The following is a 21,828-nucleotide window of genomic DNA, read 5'->3' on the forward strand; positions in this document are numbered from 1 at the left end:
GGGTGGAGCTGAAGTAACATGTTCTGGGCTGGCTACTGGCTCCGTTAGATGCTACAGCTGTCTCGTCTACCCCCATACTGTTTCCAGTGCTCACTAGATTTGTGTGAGGGGGCCAGCAGTAACTGGGTGAGCAGCCATAAATGCTGAAGTTTGTGGTATATGAAGGGAGCTATGGTGGGGTCACTATTCCAGTAGTAACACAGGCACTGAGGGGATTAAGGGGTCTCACTAGCCGTAACAGGCACTGGGGGAGTCCGCCAGAACCTGTAACTAGGATAGTGATACTCTCAGTGACTGTTACAACTAGTGATACCTCTTAACTCCCTCACTGCCTGTTATTAAAGGCCCCCATAAATTCTGACACTAGCGATGATGAGTTCTTGGGGTTCCCAGAAAACTAGAGGAGTACTTGAACCTTAAAGTCTCTCCTCATTTGTTAATGACACTGATGATGGTTCTTAATACCGCTGTTGACTGCTCTTCACTTTACATGACTGAATTATTATTCTGTTATATTTTATTAAATATTTTGGTATACCATTTGGTTCAGAATATTTTTTTTTTCTTGTTTTCCTCCTCTAAACCTAGGTGCGTCTTATGGTCAGGTGCATCTTATAGTGCGAAAAATACGGTAACTTATTATTAAAATTCTGTTTTCAAAGGAGGCAACTACTGTTATCCTAGATTTTTAAGTACAACTATTTCCCCCACATGTGCTCTCTTATTAACTTCTTGTTTATTGTACTCTTTACTTTTTTTTGAATGTAGGCAAGTAAGTGAAGGATAAAAAAAATTTAGAGTAGATGACTAAAAATAAAGGCAACTTATAAAATGGAGTCATTCAAAAAGTTTTTAGGCTTATACATCAACTTAAACTCTCATGATTACTTTAAAACTACCAAGAAATAAATTGTGAGTTACAGCAGAAAAGGATTAAGAAAAACAAATTACTCAAATTTTCTACTGAAACACTCAGGAGGGAATAAGATCAGAGATGAACTACTGTAAAACTATATATCAGGAAAAACTATAGCTATTGCTTACTTTTATAGTACTATATAGGTTACTGAAAGCCACAACAAAATACATGAACAAACTATAAAGGAGTTATTAAACAATAATAAAAGTTAAACCAATGAGAAATTTAAAAAAATACAAAAATTAATATGCAATTACTTACAGCAAGGGAAGATGTTTGTAGACATGCATTTTTAATTCTTGGTATCAAGGCATTTTTCATGGATGGGTAGTCTATAAGATTTGCAAAGGTTGGAATGATGTTTAGACAGAGTTCCTATTAAGAAAATTAATTGGATCAATCTTAGGGACTCACCTTTTCTCTCACATATTTGTATTTCTATAGCTAATTTGTCACATGGTTTAAAATAAACTTTTATGTATATCATTTGCTCCTTTCAACAACTATTTAAAAGAATAATTTTTTTCAGTTTTCAATTTTACAGATGAGGAAACAGGCACCAAAGACCTTACTCAAAATCACACTAGATCATAAAACTAGCATATGGTACCAAAAGTCCCTGGTCTCATTCTAATTTCTTTCCCTGATAACACAATTTTTAATTTATTTTTGAAAACAGAAACTTCAGAACACCTAAGTTTTGCTAGCTTTCACAAAGAGGAAAAATTAAAAACAAAGTCATGTAAAACAATTTTACTTAAGGAATATCTTAGCTCTTACATATATCCATATGATACAATACAAACATTTTAAAATATATATTTTTAAAAGACTGTTTAATAATATTGGGGAGAAAATGCAACAAGACACTATTATATGTAGACTAAATGTATGTAGATGTGTCTGTCTACAGACTTAGAAAAGAAGTCTAGAAAAATACACCTAGAAATGTGAACTGGGTATCTGAGAGGATTTTAATTTTCTTTATATTTTTAATACTTCCAAATTCTAACTTAAGCAAGTATGACTCATAAAAACAGGAAAAAGTTATTTAAAACATTCTTGTTAACTAATGCCATGCCATAGTGTAAATAATTGACACTGGGAATTCTGAATGGGGATAACAGGAAAAAGGAATATGACTTAGGATAAATGGATTAAATGAAATAAGGAAAAGAACAAAAACAGGCTCAGAACTAACTGGCTGAAGAACATCAGATACCTTGTAAGGGGAAGAATGATCTTTGTAGTGAACCATATGAGAAGGGATCACTTAAGAAAAATGGAAGTATAAATTTCTATCAGAGAAGTAGTTATTAACAATATTTGGTGAACTTAAAAGACATTCATTTGTAGTTAGCAGACAAAAATGAGTTAACCACTAAGACTGTTATCAAAACACTGGTAAGCCTTTTATTTAATGTATACCCAGATTTTCAAAAGGTAGATATAAGGGTTATATGTTTATATCCACTCAGAACTATAATAATTAAGTGGGTGGCATCACCGAGGTTAAGAAATACAAGCTACATTTAAGAAACCATTTTCCACAGATGGGAGAGAATGAACAAGGGTGAGCAGTCAGGGAGATACCATGCTCCTGTTACCAGAGGATACCACCTTAAGAATGATCAGTCTTTAAGTGATTGGGGGAGGCTAGAAGGGGACAGAGAGAACTATGATGTCTAACCTAGCAGTAGGTTACAAAGAGGCAAAACTTGAATTAAGAATAAATCACTTAGCAGAAGGAGGGGAGAGCTCTCTCCATGGGAGACGGCAGACTGAAAAACCTAAGAACAGGAGATTGAAACTGAATTTCAGAAGTTACTTTCTAGCCATGTATCTTCATGAACCTTGAGGAAAAGATATTTTTTTAAAGCATATGTTTTGATTATGTTGTTACAGCTGTCCAAATTTCTTTTCCCTTTGCTCCCCTCTGCCCAGTATCCCCCTTCCCTCCAGCAATCCCACCCCCTTTAGTTCATGTCCATAGGTCGTGCATATAAGTCCTTTGGCTTCACCCTTTCCTATATTATTCTTACCTTTCCCCTGTCTATTTTGTACCAACCAATTATGCTTCTTAATCCCTGCACCACTTCCCCATTTCTCCCCCTTCCCCCTCCCAGTTGATAACCCTCCAAATGATCCCCATACCTATGATTCTGTTCCTATTCTGGTTTGCTTGGTTTTTGTTTTTATTTTTTTAGATTTCGTGGTTGATAGTTGTGAGGGAAAAGTTTTGTTTCTTGCTCTTGCTCTAGGACTCACCCAAAGGTTAGACTGGCTTTAATTTTATCAGACTCTTTACCAAGCAAGGTGGATTCTAGTTAATTGGACTGGTGACTAAAAGCTTATATTAAATAATGTCATAAATGTTGGTTTAACTATCAATAAAATACTGGCTGATACCTGTTAGCAAAATTAACTTCCTTATAAAGAAAAAAGACCTTTTTTATGTCCTTTAACCTTCTCTCTCCTTGCTAACCTCACTGAATGTAAAACCAGGTTGGCTACACAGGGCCTGTGCGACATTACAAGAAGCTGTAACTGACAACTCCTTTGGAAAGGGCAAAAAGTATAAGTACACCATCCCCAATCATCCCACGTCATTTGGACAAAGGCAACTTCTCCTCACCTTTAAAGAAAAAACATTTTAACCTCAACTTCACAACTTTGAATAAGCAGAAGACTTAGTAGACAAAGATTGAAATGAGTCAAAAAAAAAAAAGTGACTTTATACATGTGGTATCAGGCTCACATTAAAAAAAAAAAAACTCTGGTCAATAACTTCCGAAAATTAAAATTCTATGTTTTTCTTTACTATAAACTATAGAATTTCTATAGTAGCAAAACCATTTTTATAGTGGGATGTTCTTTTTTCTTTAATAAATCATTTATTTGTTTGTTGGTTTTATTTTTAGAGAGAGGGGAAAGGAGAAGAAGAGGGAGAGAAACATCACTGTGTGGTTGCCTCTCACTCACGCCCCCAACTGGGGACCTGACATGCAACCTTGTCATGTGCCCTTACTGGGAATCGAACCCGTGACACTTGGCTCGCAGGCCTATGCTATAGTGGGATGTTCTTAACCCAAGTATTTATTTTCCAATGTAAAGAAAAAAATGCAAAAATAAATTACACTTTTAATATAATTCAAATTTTTTTTCCAGATAGCCCTATAACTAAAATTTTAGTAGCAACGCTACAAAACTAAGTTTGGCAAGGTACATGAAGTTTTAACATCACCTTTGTGACACAAAAACATGACTATAAGTGAATTAGGAATGATTACACTAAATGACTGTTTGCTTTTCTATCTTCCCACTATACATACTAGTTTCAATACAGACAGAACATTTCTGAATAGAAGGTTACGTCACCAAGCATGAAAGAAAATTATGAGTATGAGAAAAACCTATTCAATGTTTATAAGAAAAAGGCACATATATATTTAACATTTTCATTCATGTTAATTACTTTAAGGAAGAAAGTATATCATAATCTAAACTACAATCAATCAAACCTTCCAGAATAGTACATTTCTAATAAATAAAAGCAATGAATCATTTTACTTTGTTAATACAGGTACTTACTTGTCAATTGTTTCTTTAAGTTAGAGATCCCTTCCATCCTGTGAGAACACAGCAAGATGTGGGCAGTCTGCAACCCAGAAGAGGGCCTTCACTAAAACCTGGCCATGCTGGGACCCTAATCTTGGACATCCAGTCTCCAGAACTTTTAAGAAGTAAATTTCTATCGTTCATAAGCCACCTGGTCTGTGGTATTTTGTTAAAGCAGCCCAAACTAAAGCAACCATGTTTGTCCCTCTGGAATTAAATCACGACCTGGGTCAGGAGACCTGGGCTCATCTACTAACATGGCCCCTCCCTCCTGGTCCTCAACTCCCCACCTCTACAGGAAGGAGAGAACCATGTGACTTCCAAAGGACCCTATTCCTGCGACATCCTCTGGATTCAGTGGCTCTACTTGGTGACTTCTAAAAAAAGCTGCGATTTTGACTGAAGTTGAAAGGCGGATGAGCAGGAGATGCACACCTGTGGGCCGCACCTTTGAAGGTGCCAGCCAGTAAGGGGAGGGGAGGGAGCCTGGGGTAATCAAGCAATGATGAAGCTATGGGCAGACGACAATTGTGCAGAAACAAGAGATCTAAGTCAGACACTGGTTGTGAGTATCGCCCCCACAATGACACAATCTAGTCCCTTATCTGAGCCTTCATTTCCCCCTTGGTCCATGGGTGAGCAAGCAATGTGCCTGCTGCTCTGGGTTTTGAATGCTGAGGAGCTAATGGAACAAGAAGCCACCACTGGGCTCTGAGATGGTGTCACCTTCATCAGTGGAGGGGCCAGTGAGGGGAGCCCCTCCCACCCATCTCCCACCCTTGCTGCTCCTGACCCAGCAGAGCAAAAGATGCTGATATCTCTAAACCCAACTCCCCACCATTTTCCGTCTATCAGACTAAAGAAAGAAACTCAGACTAGATGAGAGCCATTGTGTTAAAATTTTATGTGAAATTCTAAAAATGTAGAGTGGCCAGAGGTCAGCAGCCCCCAAGGCCGGGCCTGTCCGGGTACCACTGCTCAGCACTTGATGTAGATGGCTGCACTGCCCTGCTCCTCAAACTCTGCCTTGCTCACCCAGAACTGCTGGAAGGTCTGCAGGGATGCCAGGATGGAGCCACCAGTCCACACAGAAGTCTTCCTCTCGGGTGCAGCAGCCACAGTGGGGCTGTCCCTGGGGCAGAGGAGGCTCAGCTCCCTCTGGAAGCGCTCAGGGAAGCCGTCCAGCATGGTGCAGCCGCCACACAGCAGCACGTTGGCAACCATCTCCTCCTTGAAGCCTGCTTCCTGGCAGTGGCCCAGGCACGTGGCTGTGAGCGCAGGGAGGCCGGGCTGGTCGCTGCCCACCAGGCTGGGCTTGAAGAGCATCTCGGCGCACTGGACGCGCTCACGGCCAATGGTGATGAGCTTGCCGTCGGGGAGCTCGTAGTCCACGCGCAGCTCCTCCAGGCCCAGGCCAAGCTCCTCCTCGGGCAGGAAAGCCGAGTAGCAGCACGTCTTCTTGATGTGCTCCACGATGTGCAGGTGGTCGTCAGTGAGCCCGTGGCCACCGTCATTGAGCAGCTGCCGCAGGTAGTTGGTGAGGTCCCTTCCAGCATAGTTGGCGCAGACCGTGAGACCTGGCAGCACGTTGCCCTCTGAGATGGGGACCACGTGCGACACGCCGTGCCCGCTCTCCACCACCAGCCCCGTGGTCTTGCCGTAGGAGTAGACGGACAGCAGCGACTGGGATGTCACGTGCATGGCGGGGAAGCCGAAGGTCTCGAACATGAGCTCTGCATACCTCTCCCGGTTACTGCTGGGGCTGAGCGGGGGGTCAGAGACCAGCACAGCGTACTCCTCAGGGGGGATCTTCATAGCCGTGTGGAAGGTGTACTCCCAGATGCTCTGGACGCAGTCCCAGTCCACCACAACGCCGGACTTCAGAGGGTTAACCAGCTTCAGAGGTGCCTCCCTGTTGAGTAGCTCGTGGCCCACATAGGTTTCCTTGTGGGTGTCGCCCACCTCAGCCGCCTCGGAGTAGCACTTGCCCACTGTGGAGGAGATGAAGTAGGTGGGCCTCGGCTCTCCGGCATAGCCACACTTACAGTACTGCGAGCCCAGGTCGATGATGAGAGCCTTGATCTTACGCACAGCCTTGGGCTTCATCTTCAGCTGAGTGGCTGCACCTGAATCCCAGATGCCAGCATCAAGAGCTGACCGTGTTCCTGCCTCTCCAGGGTCACCCAGAACTGTGCCCATGGGCATGGGGCTCAGGCTGCTTCTCATCTCCATCTGCCTCCCTTGCTCGTCTTTCTCACATCCACATCCTAGAGCTCCGTGGAGAGAAATGAGGGTCACCTCCAGCAGTGCCCTGGCAACCACTCAGGATTGTGATGTCACTGGGGACTGGTCCATTCCAGCAGCCAAGGGGCCTGGCCTTGGCAGGCCCGTGGTGATCTGTCACCCCTAACCCCATCCACTTAACTTGACTTTGCTCAGAACAGAGCAGGTGGCCAGCACAGTTTTAAAAACTCAAGCACACCGGAGTCTCAGAGTTTTCTGCTCCTGGCCCCTTATATCCCAGTTCCTAATCCTCTGTTCACTTATAGACACCCTTTCCATCTGCTTCTTGGCTGGGATAGTGATACATATTTGAGCCCTTACAGTAAGTCAGGCACTGTAACAGAAACCTCATGTTACTAGAGAGAATCCCATGGATAGGTAGAGCTGAGGAAACTGAGGCTCATAATTCCAGTGACTTGCCCACAAGCAGACAGCTCTTAGAGGGCTTGTAGTTTAACCCAAGTTCATCCAACTCCAATGCACCAGGACTGCCCTAAAGAGTGTGAGGGCCCCAACAGTACTTTCATTCCTTTAACATTTACTGAGGTTTGTGGCCAGCCTAGCCCAGTACAGCCTGCCAGCGATAGATAGAAACTCAGCCACAACCAGAGCCCAGTCTAGGTGCGAAGAAGATTGAATGGATGCAGAGGAGTTTGCGAACAAAAGTCTACTGGGAGAACAGAAGTGCACAAAAAAGGGAGCACTAATTGGAGAGAGGGAGTCAAAAGGTTCCCAAGAGAGAGGTGATGCTTAAGTTGAGTTCTGAAAGATATGTGGGTATTTGTCAGGTAGTTAAGAGGAGGGAGAAGCATCCCCAGCAGAGAGCACAGCCTGAGCAAAGGCTCAGAGAGGGGCACAGTGGGGAACTGCCTGAGTTAAGGTGTTTGGAAAAATGGATGAAGCTAGAGGGGTCATGGGGCCAACCAGGGAGTGCCTCAAACACAAGGAGTAGGAGCTTGAATTGGATTGTGGACAGCGGGAAAACCATGAAGACTAAGCAGGGGAGTGGTCAGATTTGACTTCTAAAAATGTTTTAGAAAGATCTGTGTTTAGTTGTATATAAAGACCTAAAAGTAGAACTGAAGAAATTCTTGTAAGACTCGAAGGCAGCCTACACTGGGGCTGCGAGAGTGTTGAACAGAGCAAAGGAACAGGTTCTAGAAGTCGGGAAGGTTGGTTCCCCAACTGTACTCAGTTCAATCCAGGCTCCTGCTCTGGAGTTGGAGGCCTTCTCTTGTTGGCCATCTCTAGCCTCAAACATTGCATTTACACTAGACGATTGGATTAGATGTGGAAAATGAGGGAGAAACATGAATCTCTTATCTCTGCCCAAAGAAAGAAAGATGGTCTGTTATCAGAATGGACAAATTCATTAGATTCCCATAGGGCCCTCCATCCAAAACTGCCCTGGACCTCACCAAAAAACAAACATATTAGGGTTTTGATGATAAAGAAATGAGAAAAAAGGGAAGAGAAACAACTGAAGTTAAAGAAGTTTTCAGAGAGAATTAAGAAAAGCAGGAGTAGCTGAGGGATTAGGTGACATGGACAGGAAAGAAAAGGGATTTTTAAGACAATACTGCTATCAAGCATGTAAGAATGTTAATGAAAAACTCAGGGGAATTTTTATTTGCTGAATTGTTTCTGGGAACATGGCTCTATGAAACTGGATTACGTGGGGAACAATGTTATAAGGATTAGTTATGAGCATCAGCAAGGTCCATTGGTGGTATCACGAATTACAGAACCTGAGGACTGGACACCTGATCTGGCATGAATAGCTGAATCATAAACTCCCTCACATTGGACTAACATATGTACCTCTCTGAAGAAGCCATTAATTGGTCTTGGGTCTATTTTTGAGATTGTACAGGGCAAGCTAATTCTTCCATGTGACAACTCTTATGCTATTTAAAGGCAATGCTTATGGAAAAATAAATAAGCTACAAGTGGGTACATTTTACTAACAGTGTAAAATGCAATTCAATGGGTTAATATATACTACTGAGTTTTTTATAAAAGATTTTATGACTCAAACCCAAAATGTTTTTTTTTTTTTTTTTTTTTGCTTTAAGAATCAAAATCATCACTGAAGAAAAAAAAAAATCAAATATTACCTGGATCTGAATGGAAGGAGCCTCTAGTGCTCTGTAAACCATTGGTAGGACACTGTTCTTGATCTCATCAGGAGGAGTTTTGGTTAGTAGCAAATCCATCTTTTGTAAGAAAATTAGCAAAATCTGGGTATAAAAAGGGAACAATGTATTAAAGTCCAGAATCTTTACATGATTTTACATATGTCAAAATTTAAAGCATCTTCTAAAGAATAAGTTATATATTTTGACACTCACCATGTTGCTAGCCTGAGTGCATGGAAGACAAAAACATACAAATCAAGTCTCTTACATTTCTGGAAGCAAAATATTTAACACGTGCTCTCAGTTTTAGACATTTAAATAGAAACCAGTTTCCTGACTCTCACATATCTTCGGTAGTATATCACGCACCCACAAGAACTAACTATCTGGAAAGCAACTGGGTAAGAAAAGCCTGAGGACAGCAAAATCGCAAGGCCCCAGAAAGTAGATTCTATCACTGAGTTCTGGGACGCTCAAGAGAAGAAGAAAAGGTACAATAATAAAAAAGGACTGTCAGGAAAAATTCTAGAAATAAATATTTCAATTCATTTTTCCACCTAGCTGCCACCATGTACCTAAATTATAAGAAACAAACTGCCCCTTCTGTTCTTGAAGAACACTTAGTCTTGCCAAGGTTCAGTTAAAATTTTTCAGAAGGAATTTTTAGCAGGACTAGTAAGGGGGGGGGGGCAAGGAGAGTATCAAAGAATGGAGTCGAATAGGAATTCGGATGGTAGGCTCCGTAGGGTACTACCTTGACTGATGCATAGCTGAGTGAACATGTGGCTCCACTACCTTCTCTCCTGACACCTTAACAGCATTTGTGTAATTCTGCTTTGAAGCCTACAGTTCCGTCACCTGCCCTTTTCTTAGCCGCGGGAACTCCTGCCTCACTACCACAGACTTCTGTCTGTTCCCTTCCTTTCAAGGGAAGGACTGCAAACAGCCTGCTGCAAAACCATTAAATCAGGGTCAAAGAAGGATTTAACGGCCGGCACACCAGGCGCACGCTCTGGGCCCCGACTTCTGAAGGGCCCTGCAAAACCCCAACTTTACACTTTTTTCTAATGACACTAAGTTTGGTTTCATTACTATGCTGCACAAAATATGGTTAACATGCATTTTTATTTCCCCTGTCTCTCTCTTTTTTTTAAGGGTCCCAATATTTTCTTCTGTGCCGGGAGCCTCAACAGACCTTAATCCGCCTCTGCGGGTACTTGATAGTTTACTAATAAGCTACTGCCGTGTAGTGGCAGGAGGATATAATAGTATTTACTATGTGCCAGAAAATTTCATTTCCTCTCAACAACCTCTTTCATTTTGAAAATGCACAAAACAGAAGCTTTCAGAGAGTAATGACTTGCTCTAGTAAGGAGATAAAGGAGGACAGTTCCAACCCAGGTGTATGACCCTACTGCTCTTAAATCCAAGACAACCTTGAATCTGGCACATAAATATTGTAATAGAGACATCAGAGACTGTTTGCCACTTACAATACACACATATGTCACTCTTGGGTACTGTAAACATTTCCTCTTTTCTGATGAAACTATTCATAACAGTAAGATAAAGAAAAAAATACTGGCATAAGCCATCTTTAAGTCAAAGCTCCTGAATAACAAAACAAAAGAAAAAGAAGAAAAAAAACAAGAATACTCAGAAGTACGGGAGAAATATAAGTACTTCTTTTTCTAAACCTGTAACTTTCAATAAGGCCAATGGGAACAGTATAGCACATGCAAAATCTCATTACAATTTTCTGAGATGGTAATTTATTAAGAGCTGCAGACATTTACGTGAAGAGTTCAATTATAATTTTAGGAATGGTTTACTTCAAAGATGCAAAACAGCAGACTAATGAAGAAGAAGTCTCTTATACTGAGCCTCAATTTTAAAAATGTCACATATACCTATATACATACCTGTATTGGCTCTTGCTGTTTAAAGACAGGACCAAGTTCAGGTAGAATTAATTTGATATATTCTTCTTTGGTGCATTCTTCAGCAATCAGTAGAACATTGGGCAAAACAAAAGGTACCATGTCAGGGTTTACAAATTCTGAAGTCAAACAGGGCAAAATTCTCTGCACAATGACACGCTGAAAGGCAAAAATGTTTTCATAAAAATAATTTATTTCAGGTCTTTAGTATTAACATTGAAATTAGTTTAAAATTTCCAATCCCTTTGGATAAGGTGACTATATAATTTATGGTTGGAAGTGGGGCACTTTTAAGTGTAAAATGGGGTGCTATTGCTAATTATGCCAGGACAAAGGCATCACTTGGCAATGTCACAGAAAAAAAGGGACATATAATCACGCTTCCTTTAGGAAGCCTTCCCTAAATAGTCTTCACAAATATGTTTTTCCTCTTAATTGCTTCATTACTTATGGGTCATACCACACAATTTAAACACTATCCTATATTGTTAATTGTTGTTTCATGCATGGTAACCCTATTTACACTTACTGTTAGGGCCTTGAAGCAAGAACAATTTTTGTTTCCTCTTTATTCTCCATAGCATCTCAGTAAAGGGCTAGACAAGCAGTTACATAATCAATAAATATCTGATAGATGAAATACTGGAGATAATTTTGTAACCAGAAATTAATATTTTCCAACCAGTAGTTTCTTTAGCATTCACAATGTTTAGACTATATTACACTCATGATTTAATAAGCCAGAGAGGGTTTTTAGAGGAATTGGAGAGGATAGTCAATACAAAAGTATCCCCGTAATTGCTGGTGAGACAATGATCTCCATAATGATAAATTATGGTCTTCTGACATTTATCCTTCTAATTTTTTAATGCTATTTAATTATTTTTGAACAATGCAAAAAGAAGGTCCACTGCCCTGGCTGGGTGGTTCAATTGGCTGGAGCATCAGCCCATACACCAAAAGGCTGGCAGTTCAATTCTCAGCCAGGGCACATTACAGTTTGTGGGTTCGATCCCCAGTCAGGGTGCATACAGTAGGCAACTAATCCACGTTTCTCTCCTACATCAATGTCTGTCTGTCTGTCTGTCTCTCTCTCTCTCCCTTCTTCTCTTTCTAAAATCAATAAAAGCATATCCTTAGGTGAGGATTAAAAAGAAAAAATAAAGGTCCACCAAACTTTTGGCTTCAGTTTGCAGTCTCTTATAGTCATAAGTTACATTTATTTCATTGGAAGTCAAAGTAAACTTTAAATTCTAAAGTCCTGCCTATAATAAGAAACTGATCCATAACAAACCTTGGGCAGTTTTGGTAGAACCTTTGGCAATCCTTTGAAAAACTGTGATTTCTGAAGATTATCTCTTTGGAATAAGGTATCAAAATACTGCAGTGTTACTGCACCAACATCATCAAAAAAGGGAATCTAAAAACAGGAAAATAATATTATCTTAATAAATATTAAAGTACTTCTCATACCTGAAATTACCACAGTTTGGTGAAAAAATATATTCAGAACATTTAGCAAAACACTAAAGATCAGTTCATAAAAATTCTAATGATAAAAATCAGAATAAGAAAGTAATAAGTTAGTTTTCTTTTCAAATTCAAATTTTCAGCATCAGAACCTTTGAGTTGGCTGGAGTAACATTTTCTTTACATAACTAGTAAAATATTGAAAGATTAAGTAAAATACCTTGAGGGTATAAAGAATATCACTTATCTACTAAAATTCATAGTTATGTGAGTGAATTAGAGGGCTATAAATTCTTGGGGTGTCCAAAACTTCTGCATATTTAATTGTGACTATTAGGACTCTTTGCTTATTTGAAATCCTAATTTTATATCACAGCAATTATATACATAAATTATTTAAATGTTCAACAATAAAAGAAGCTAAATGTTTTAATACATTCAAGAATAGAGGTATTATCTGGGAACTATATCTGACTAAATCTTGTTTTAGAAGCAGTTAATCTGACTTTTTTGTCCCTCCATTGAAGGCAGGAATTCATGTGGACTCACCTTTGTCATTTGATCTGCATCTGGTCTTACAGTTGGAGTTACATTTAACAGTAGTTTTACATGTTCACGGACTTCCTCAGGTATACTTGTAAGTGAACTAGATCCTAAACGACTCAACTATTCAAAAGAGTGATAATATTAAATATGAATATAAAATACTCAGAGATATGCATTTATACTGTCAAGTCCACTTATGAAACTTAAAATCTACCCAAAAATATTTTTTAGATGAAAACAAATTGCTAATTCTAGTATTCCATAATATTTAAAACTTATTTTTATTACCTGAAATTGTTTCTATTCCTAAAACAAAATGCCCAGCATTTTTTTAACATATTTCAATATTCAGTCTAGTAAATGTAAGTCATGATTACTGTTATAGTAACAAACTTTAATCCTCATTAGTTACAGAATTATTTTTTAGGTTGACTTTATGCAAACTTAAAATATAAGATACTCATTTCAGAGAATTTTCTGAATAATTTCAGAAAAAAAGTCAAAGAAGCACTTAATACATTTTTAATACAAGTAAATATTTAAAGGCAAATACCTGATCCAACTGCCTACTGAAACTCTTGTAAATATCTTGCTTGTTAATTTCAAATACAGGTTTCCCTTTGTTAAATACCGCATATATGACAGTTCCTAAAGAGTACATGTCACTGGCTGCTTCACAGCTCACAGAAAGTATGTATTCAGGAGCCAAATATTCAGGATTTGGAAGACACAGTGATGGTAAATTTGGGTCCCATTCTTTACAAGGAAACTTGGGCTATAATAAGACAGAAAGAAATTTCCTAGCTTAAATATTTCAAATTAAAGCAAGCCTCTATCAAGCAGTAACAATCTAATTTTAAATTCATATTCAGTCATGCAAGTAAAAACTGTCACCCCCACCTTAAATCCTAAAATTCCTAAATTCCTAAATTCCCAAATCTGGAAGGTGCGTGGACCAAAGTAAGAGATAAAAAGAACTGTTTTAACTTTTGAGATTATAGGAGCTCTCTTTCAGAGGACTATTATCACTATATCATACAGTACGAATATGGAAAGGTCTGGCATATATATATGTTACACAGGCTTCAAGTTTTATGGGCTCATATAGATTATTGAGACCTTGTTCTTTCACTAACTACATATGTACCTTAATTAATAAGTTCAAAAGTTGGTTGTAAGATTAAATAAATGTAGGAAAAACAGACCTAGGACAGTGCTTCACCCACAGTACATCATCAATACAAATTATTTCTGTTTCAGGATAAATCAAGGTCCCTTTAACAACTACATATATTGCAGTATTTTCCAAGTATAAATAGATTTTCCAAGTATAAATAGGCAGGTATCATAACAACCAAGTAACAGGAGTTCTGGAACCAGAATGGCTGGATTCAAACCCTTGCTCTACCATACACCAGACCAGCTGCCAAAACTTGGGCAGGTCATTCTATTCTATGAACCTAACTTCCTTGTCTGTATTTTTCCTATTGTTGTGAGAATTAAATAAGGAAATACATAAAAAGTGCTGCAGTAAATGTTATCACTGCTACTGTCGTTATCATGCTCCATAAAGACGATTTATGGTCCACTAAGTTGGGGAAATACTGCTAGAGGTTCATAATGTTTGTTAGTGTATTTGACATTCTGAAGGAAAACAACCTTAACCCAACAGTTCTCAAATTAATTTGATTCTTAACATCTTTTTCTCAAGTAACATTAACCACTATGGAATTAATTAGCTGAAGAATACTCTTAGGTACAATGAACTCTAGAAATTTTCTATACATTTAAATATACCATTGTAACATGTAGCCTATATCTACACATTTATCAGGCTTATATATAAATTCTCTAGTCCACTTCAGATGCAATCACAAATTTCCATAGCTTTAAAAAATTAGTAGACTGAAACCTTCATTACCTCTTGTTCTGAAGGATTGGTCGATGATACACAAAAATCAAAGCCCATTATTTTCCAGGCTCCACTTTTATTCAAAATTATATTTTCAGGTGTAATATTTCCATGAACCATTTTCACACTGCTATGCAAAAATGACAATCCTTCAGAAACCTGCAAATGGAAAATAACCAGACATTTTTACATTACATGAAACTCCTTCTAATTACAATTATAAAATGTCTCATAACACATAATTGCTGCGTCTCCGAGTAAAAGACTTTTTTACATGTCAGGTACCAATTAAATTTCATCATAAATGCAAAAGTGTAGATATTCTCAATTGCCAGGATAAATGAAGCAACAGCAAGGAAAACAAAGTTATAAAACCAGAGTACAACTATTTATTAAGTTCTTTTCTATATGCACATGAGCAAAATAAAAGATAATACAAAAGCACTTTGCTATCCAAATTTACTTAGCTCTTGATTTTGAAAAGTGAGGAAACCCTTGATTCCTGATTTATAGATGGTAAATATGAAGAGATACCTTTTTCATTTAGATTCTAATTCTTAGTATTTATATATACTTTCACTTCATATTGAAATTCAGTTTCTCTGAATAGCATTGTGCTCAGTTTCCAAATATTAACTAATGTTCTCTCATTCTCACACTGGGTTAGTATTTGTAAATTAGTATAGTAAGTCACTATGGGATTTGTTAACGAAAAATTGAAGACAGACTAAATTTTGTTTCCAAAAACAAAGTTTTGGCAAACTAATGCCCTCTGACTTCCAACTCCATTGGTAAATGCTTTTCGGTTTATTTTACTGATCCTTCTTCATCACTTCAACCTCCTGGACTCAATCTTTCAACCTCTAAAGTTTCCATTTTCTCTTTCTCAGTGTTCTCATAGCTTGAGAGGAATCACCATCTATAAGGTGATTCCTCTCAAATACTCTCCAATTACTCTAAACTCCAGACTTGATTAGCTGACTGCCTTCTTGACTTCTCTCTCGTTCAATTTTTAAGCATCTCAATCTTAGAACAATCCAAAACTGAGCTTCCCCACAATTCAAATCTCTCCTCTTGCAGTCTTTCCATATCAGTTAATGGCCACTTCATTTTTCCAGTTGTTTGGGACAAAAACCTTTGAGTTATACTATACTTTTCCTTACATAGCACATCCACCTGCAAATCTCAGTAACTTCATCATCAAAATATACGTACTTAGAAATAGATTGTCTCTTACCACCTTCCCCACCTGAAACATCATCATCTCTGGCTGTATCACTACAGCAGGCAACCTACCTCAGCTCTTCGCTCCTACTGTTACTTTACTACAGCAGTTTTCAACTGGTGTGCTGCAAGAATTTTTAAAATACATAATACCTGACTTTTTAGTCCGGGGCACTGACCTCTGTCCCCTTAGACTGTCAAATAAAAAAACAAGAGCAGCCAACACAACAATAGCCATCCAGTGTGAATGAATCAGCAAAATTTAGAATTTTAGTAATCAGTTTATGTGTGCCATGAAATGGAAAAAGTTAAAAATCACTGCTCTGTTACATAGTTTAATTGTCAGTACAGCAGCTAGAGTAATTCTGTTAAGACATAACCCAGACCATGTCACTTTCCTGCTCAAACCTCCTGAAGACCTTTCCTCTCTCTCAGTAAACTCCAAATTATTTCTCTGGCTTTCAGGATCTATAAAGGTCTAACCACTCATTAATTCTCTGCCTTATCTGCTGCTACTCATGATCTTCCTTACTGCCCCGCACCACTCCAGGCACTGCACTGTTCCTTGAACATGTCATGCAGATTCTGTCTCAGGGACTTTGCACTTGGCTGTTCTCTCTGCCTACATCATTCTTCCCCCTGGTATCTGTATGGTTTGCTTCTTTGCTTTTTTCCAGGTCTTTACTCAAATGTCCCCCTTTCAGTGATGGATTGCTTGACTACTCCATTCAAAAGTGCAACTCCCCTTTCCTCCCCATCCAAACTATCCCTCCTTCCTCCTTCGTTGTTTTTTTTTTTTCCTCCACAAATGCTTATCATTATAATCTAATATACTATATATTATTGTCTTTCTTCCCTGAGAATGTAAATTCCAAAAGGCAGGAATCTGTGTCTATTTTGTTCACTGACATACTTTCAGCACTCAAAGCAACGCCAAACATATAGGTGACCAGTAAACATTTGCTTAATAAACAAACGTAAGGATGAATTCTCTAAAATCTCCCTCATAGCCTTCAATATGAAGGCAAGTCAACAGTAAAGAGTACCATTTTAAAAGATATCTGGATTCCTGTCCTCACTTCATCACTTACTAGTCTTGCAACTCTGAGCAAGGCACTGAACCTGTGTAGGTCCCAGTTGGTGCATTATTTCCAATGATGGTATAGAAACCAACTTCTTAATAAATGCAGGAAATCGTATTATACTCCACACCACTCCCAACGTACATCCCCACAGGAAGTCATCAGGGCCCATTCTTTCTCGGCATAACTTCACTCTGTATCTCTAGCCCTTCCTATGATGTTTGCCCAACTTTCTTTTTCTTAACGCTCACTCATTATTTTTTGCATGCAAGCACTATGCTAAGCACATTTGATTCTGAAAAATAACACTATGGAACAGGGATGATTCCCCATGTTTTCCCACCCCAAAATTCCACTCCTCTAGAATGATATCTCTAAAATGTACATTAGATCAAGTCATTTACCTGCTTAAAGTCCTCTCGTGTTCCCCATCACCAATAAGACCTTTTTCTTTTTCTATCTTTTCAGTTTCATTTTTCACCACTCCTGAAATATAACCTGCTACTTCTAACTACCTGAATATTTACCCTCAGTGACTAATACAATAAGCAATTAGGAGCTTAATAACATTCTTCAAATGAATCTTCTCCAGTTCTAACATATTTGAAACCATGACCTTCATATAAGATTTAATTTTTAAAAATATATAATCCTCAAATATAATTTATAAAACATGTAAAGTTTTCCATGCCTAGAAAAGTTTTTCTAACTTTGTAAGAGAAAAAAAAAACACCTTACTGTATGCTTATTGTATATTTCAGGCACTAATCTGGTAGGTTGCCCTGGCTGGTTTGGCTCAGTGGATTGAGCGTCGGCCTGCGAGCTAAGTGTCGCTGGTTCGATCTTCCAGTCAGGGTACATCAGAGAAGGAAAACTCTGACTCCAAAAAACCTCCGCTGCCTTGCGGCATACCTCTTCAGGGGAAAGGCTAAGGGAGTAAACCCCGACAGAAAATCCGGAGCCGGAGTCCCTAAGGCGGTTTGACGTTGTGGTCAACACCGGCAACTCCTGCGGCGCACCTGAAGCCAAGCTGTATTGACTCCGTCTTTCCCTTGGACCCTTCAGCTGCGAAGAGAGGGGGGGTCTGCTGCATGGGCAACGGCGGACCCTCCATATCACCCTGCCCAGGCTCTGTAGCTTCAGCGTCATCGCAAGATGTCGATTCAACACGGGAGGAGACAGATGCCGTGTCACTACCGAGTCGGACTGCACAGCCATTCTCGGCGGTGCAGATGGACTCTTAAGAAGCTACACCATCGTCTCTCGAGACGGACGGCTGCCGACGAATCTGGTAGGTGCTTTTACATGAGTATCTCAGTTAATCTCCTCAACCACTTTGTGGTTCGTGGGAAAAAGTTCAGATGTTTACTACAAAGCTACAGTGTGGTACTGGCATAAAGACAAATATATAAACCAATAGGACAGAATAGGAAAGCCAGAAATAAACTCTAGTACATATGCTCAAATGATTTTCAACAAAGGTACTAAGACCATTAAATAGGGAAAGAACAGAAATTTCAACAAAAGGTGCTGGGAAAATTAAGTATCCACATGTAAAAGAATGAAGTGAAATATGTTAAACCATACAGGGTAGGGCAAAAGTACGTTTACAGTTGTGAGTATGTGCAACACAGAGGTCATATTATTTATTACTGTATTATTTTTCATATGAAAACTGTAAATGTAATTTTTTCCTACCCTGTATATAAAAAGTAATGCAAAACATAACGAAGACCTAAACATAAGCCCAAATACTACGAACTCTTAGATGAAAACAAAGGGGAAAGCTTCATGACACTGGATTTTGCAATATCTCAGATATGACACCAAATGCACAGGCAACAACAACAAAATAACAAATTAAATACATCAAAATAAAATACTTCTGTGCATCAAAAGGACAAAACCAACAAAATGGAAGAAAATATTTGTAAATTATGTACCTGATAATAGGTTAATATCTATAATATAAAAGACTCCTACAACTCAACAACAAAAAGACAAACCACCTGATTTAAAAATGGGCAGAAAATTTGAATAGACATTTCACCCAAGAGCTTATACAAATAGCCAACAAGCACAAGAAAAGATGCTCAAATTCACTAACCACTAAGGAAATGCAGATCAAAACCACAATGAGATACTATCTCACTCCCACTAGGATGGCTACTATCAAAAACTAGAAAATAACAAATGGAGATATTAGAACCTTTGTGCATTATTGACAGAACTGTAAAATGGTGCAGCTGCTATGGAAAACAATATGGTTTCTCAAAAAAAAGAAAAGAAAAAACAGATGAATATTACAACATGATGAACCTTGAGTGAAATAAACCAGTCGCAAAAGGAAAAATACTATAGGAGTTCACTTATATGAGGCACCTAAAGCAGTCAGATTCACAGACACGAAGTAGAACGGTGGTTGCCAGGGACTGGGGGTGGACAGGGGCGTGTGGCAGTTAGTGTGCAGTGGGTACAGCTTCAGTTTTGCAAGACAAAAGAGGCCTGGGGATGGATGGTGGTGACGGCTGCCCACAATGTGAATGTGCTTTATGCCACTGAACTGCACACTTAAAAATGGTTAAGACAGTAAAATTTATGTTATATGCATTTTATCACAACTAAAAAATATACACTGTTAAAGAGAATAAAATAAGCCACAGACTGGAAAACATATCTGTAAATCAGGTATAAGAAAAAGGACTTGTGACCACAATACATAAAGAACTCTCAGAACTCAGTAACCGAAAACAACCCATTCAAAAAATGGGCAAAAGATCTTAACAGACTTTCACCAAAAAAGATATTCAGATTCCAAAGAAGCATATTCATCAAAGAAATACAAATTAAAACTACAACAAGATACCACTGCATACCTATTAGAATGGCTAAAATTAAAAGAACCAACCATACCATATTTTGGCAAAGATGTGAAAAAAATGAACTCATACACTGCACTGGCCAAAAATGGCACTACCACTTCAGAAAACAGTTTGTCAGTTTCTTAAAAAATGAAATATAAATACAACATTAATCTAGCCATTCCAATCCTAGATATTTAAGCAAAAGAAAAGAGCATATGTCCATATAAAAACTTGTACATGAATGTTCATAGCAGTTTTATTTGCAATAATCAAAAATGTAAACAACCCGAATGACCATCAACAGATGAACGCATAAACAAATTGTGGTATATTCATACAATGGACTACTACTCAACGATAAAACAGTATTGATACGTACAAAAATATGGATGAATCTCAAGACAATTAGCCAGGCCAAAAAAGACAGTACATACTGTATAATACCATTTATAAAATTCTATAAATACAAAACCAATTCAAGGTGACAGAAAGCAGTTCAGTGCGAAAGAGAGGAAGATTAAGAAAGAGCAGGGGATCCTGCCCCCTTTGTCAAATATTAATAGGCCATAGAGGCCTGGGTTTATTTCTGGGCTCTCTATTCTGTTCCATTGATCTATACGTCTGTTCTTATGCCAGTACCACACTGTTTTGAGTACACTAGCCTTGTAGTACAGTTTGATATCAGGTATTGTGATCCCTCCTACTTTGTTCTTCTTTCTCAAGATTGCTGAGGCTATTCGGGATTGTTTATGGTCCCATATAAATTTTTGAAATATTTGTTCTATATTTGTGAAATACGTCATTGATATTTTAATAGGGATTGCATTGAATCTATAGATTGCTTTGGGTAGTATGGACATTTTACTGTTGTCAATTCGTCCAATCCATGAACATGGTATACACCAATTCAAAAGAACCTACGCACCCCAATGTTCATAGCAGTGTTATTTACAACAGCCAGGTGCTAGAAACAGCCTAATTGGCAATCAGTAAATGAGTGGATCAAAAAACTGGTACATTCATACAATGGAATACTATGCAGCAGAAAGCAAGACAGAACTCCTACCCTTCGCGACAGCATGGATGGAAATGGAGATTATCATGCTAAGTGAAATAAGCCATGTGGCAGAAGACAAATACCGTATAATCTCACCTATAAGTGGAATAATGAACAAAACAAATATATGAGCAAAACAGAACCAGAGACATGGAAATAAGGAACAAACTGACAGCAACAGGGGGGCGGGGGGGGGCAGATAACAGCGGAAAGAAGGGGAAAGGTCTAGTCAAGGAACAAGTATAAAGGACCCATGGACATGGGCAACAGAGTGGGGATTGACTGTGGCGGGGGAGGGGCAGGGGGAGGGCAGGGAAGAGCACAGGGGGTACTGGGACAACTGTAATTAAACAATAAAATTAAATTAAAAAAGAAAAGCACAAGGGTGAGGGATTATAAGGGGTATGAAGAAACTTTGAGGGGGTAATGGATATATGCATTATTATTTTGATTGTGGTGATAGTTTATAAATTTATAAAACTGTGTATTTCAAGTATGTAAAATTTTTTTATATGCCAATTAAGTACACCTTAATAAAGCTGTTAAAAGTAATATATAGAATGATCTCTGTCCCCAAGGAACTAACAATCTGCTGCATAAATATATTCTATAGAGCTAAAGATATTTTGCTAAGCAGGGAAAATTTTTTAAATGTAGATATGTATGAAGTGACTAACTATATATCCTGATAGCTATTAAATAATTTCTTTAAAGATATAATTTATTTTTATTAAATACTTTATTATTTCAATTTAATATTTTTGAAATACATGCA

General features: G+C 38.4%; 2 protein-coding genes across 2 annotated transcripts in view; both read right to left on the reverse strand.

Moving 5' to 3' along the window:
* SCYL2 (SCY1 like pseudokinase 2) overlaps window positions 1-21,828 on the reverse strand; it is a 45,824-nt gene that overhangs the window by 18,369 nt on the left and 5,627 nt on the right. Inside the window, exons 4-10 of the mRNA XM_090272639.1 lie at window positions 14,836-14,985; window positions 13,468-13,689; window positions 12,918-13,034; window positions 12,193-12,318; window positions 10,881-11,057; window positions 8,938-9,060; window positions 1,181-1,294 (exon numbers count right to left, since the gene is read on the reverse strand). Of these exons, the coding sequence (XP_090128765.1) occupies window positions 1,181-1,294; window positions 8,938-9,060; window positions 10,881-11,057; window positions 12,193-12,318; window positions 12,918-13,034; window positions 13,468-13,689; window positions 14,836-14,985 (1,029 nt within the window). The remainder of the gene's footprint in view (window positions 1-1,180; window positions 1,295-8,937; window positions 9,061-10,880; window positions 11,058-12,192; window positions 12,319-12,917; window positions 13,035-13,467; window positions 13,690-14,835; window positions 14,986-21,828) is intronic.
* LOC150011191 (actin-like protein 7B) lies at window positions 5,498-8,983 on the reverse strand. Its single transcript, XM_090272638.1, has 2 exons — window positions 8,938-8,983; window positions 5,498-6,804 (listed from the first exon to the last, which is right to left on the reverse strand). Exon 2 carries the CDS (start codon window positions 6,767-6,769, stop codon window positions 5,516-5,518), a length of 1,254 nt encoding a protein of 417 aa, XP_090128764.1. The 5' UTR covers window positions 6,770-6,804; window positions 8,938-8,983; the 3' UTR covers window positions 5,498-5,515.

The sequence above is a fragment of the Furipterus horrens genome, unplaced genomic scaffold (genome assembly GCF_987537825.1).
Source record: "Furipterus horrens unplaced genomic scaffold, mFurHor1.1.pri manual_scaffold_4, whole genome shotgun sequence".
Lineage (NCBI taxonomy): Eukaryota > Metazoa > Chordata > Mammalia > Chiroptera > Furipteridae > Furipterus > Furipterus horrens.

Excerpts from the sequence above, each read along its gene's own strand:
- LOC150011191 (XM_090272638.1), bottom strand. The coding sequence starts at position 6,769 with ATGGAGATGAGAAGCAGCCTGAGCCCCATGCCCATGGGCACAGTTCTG.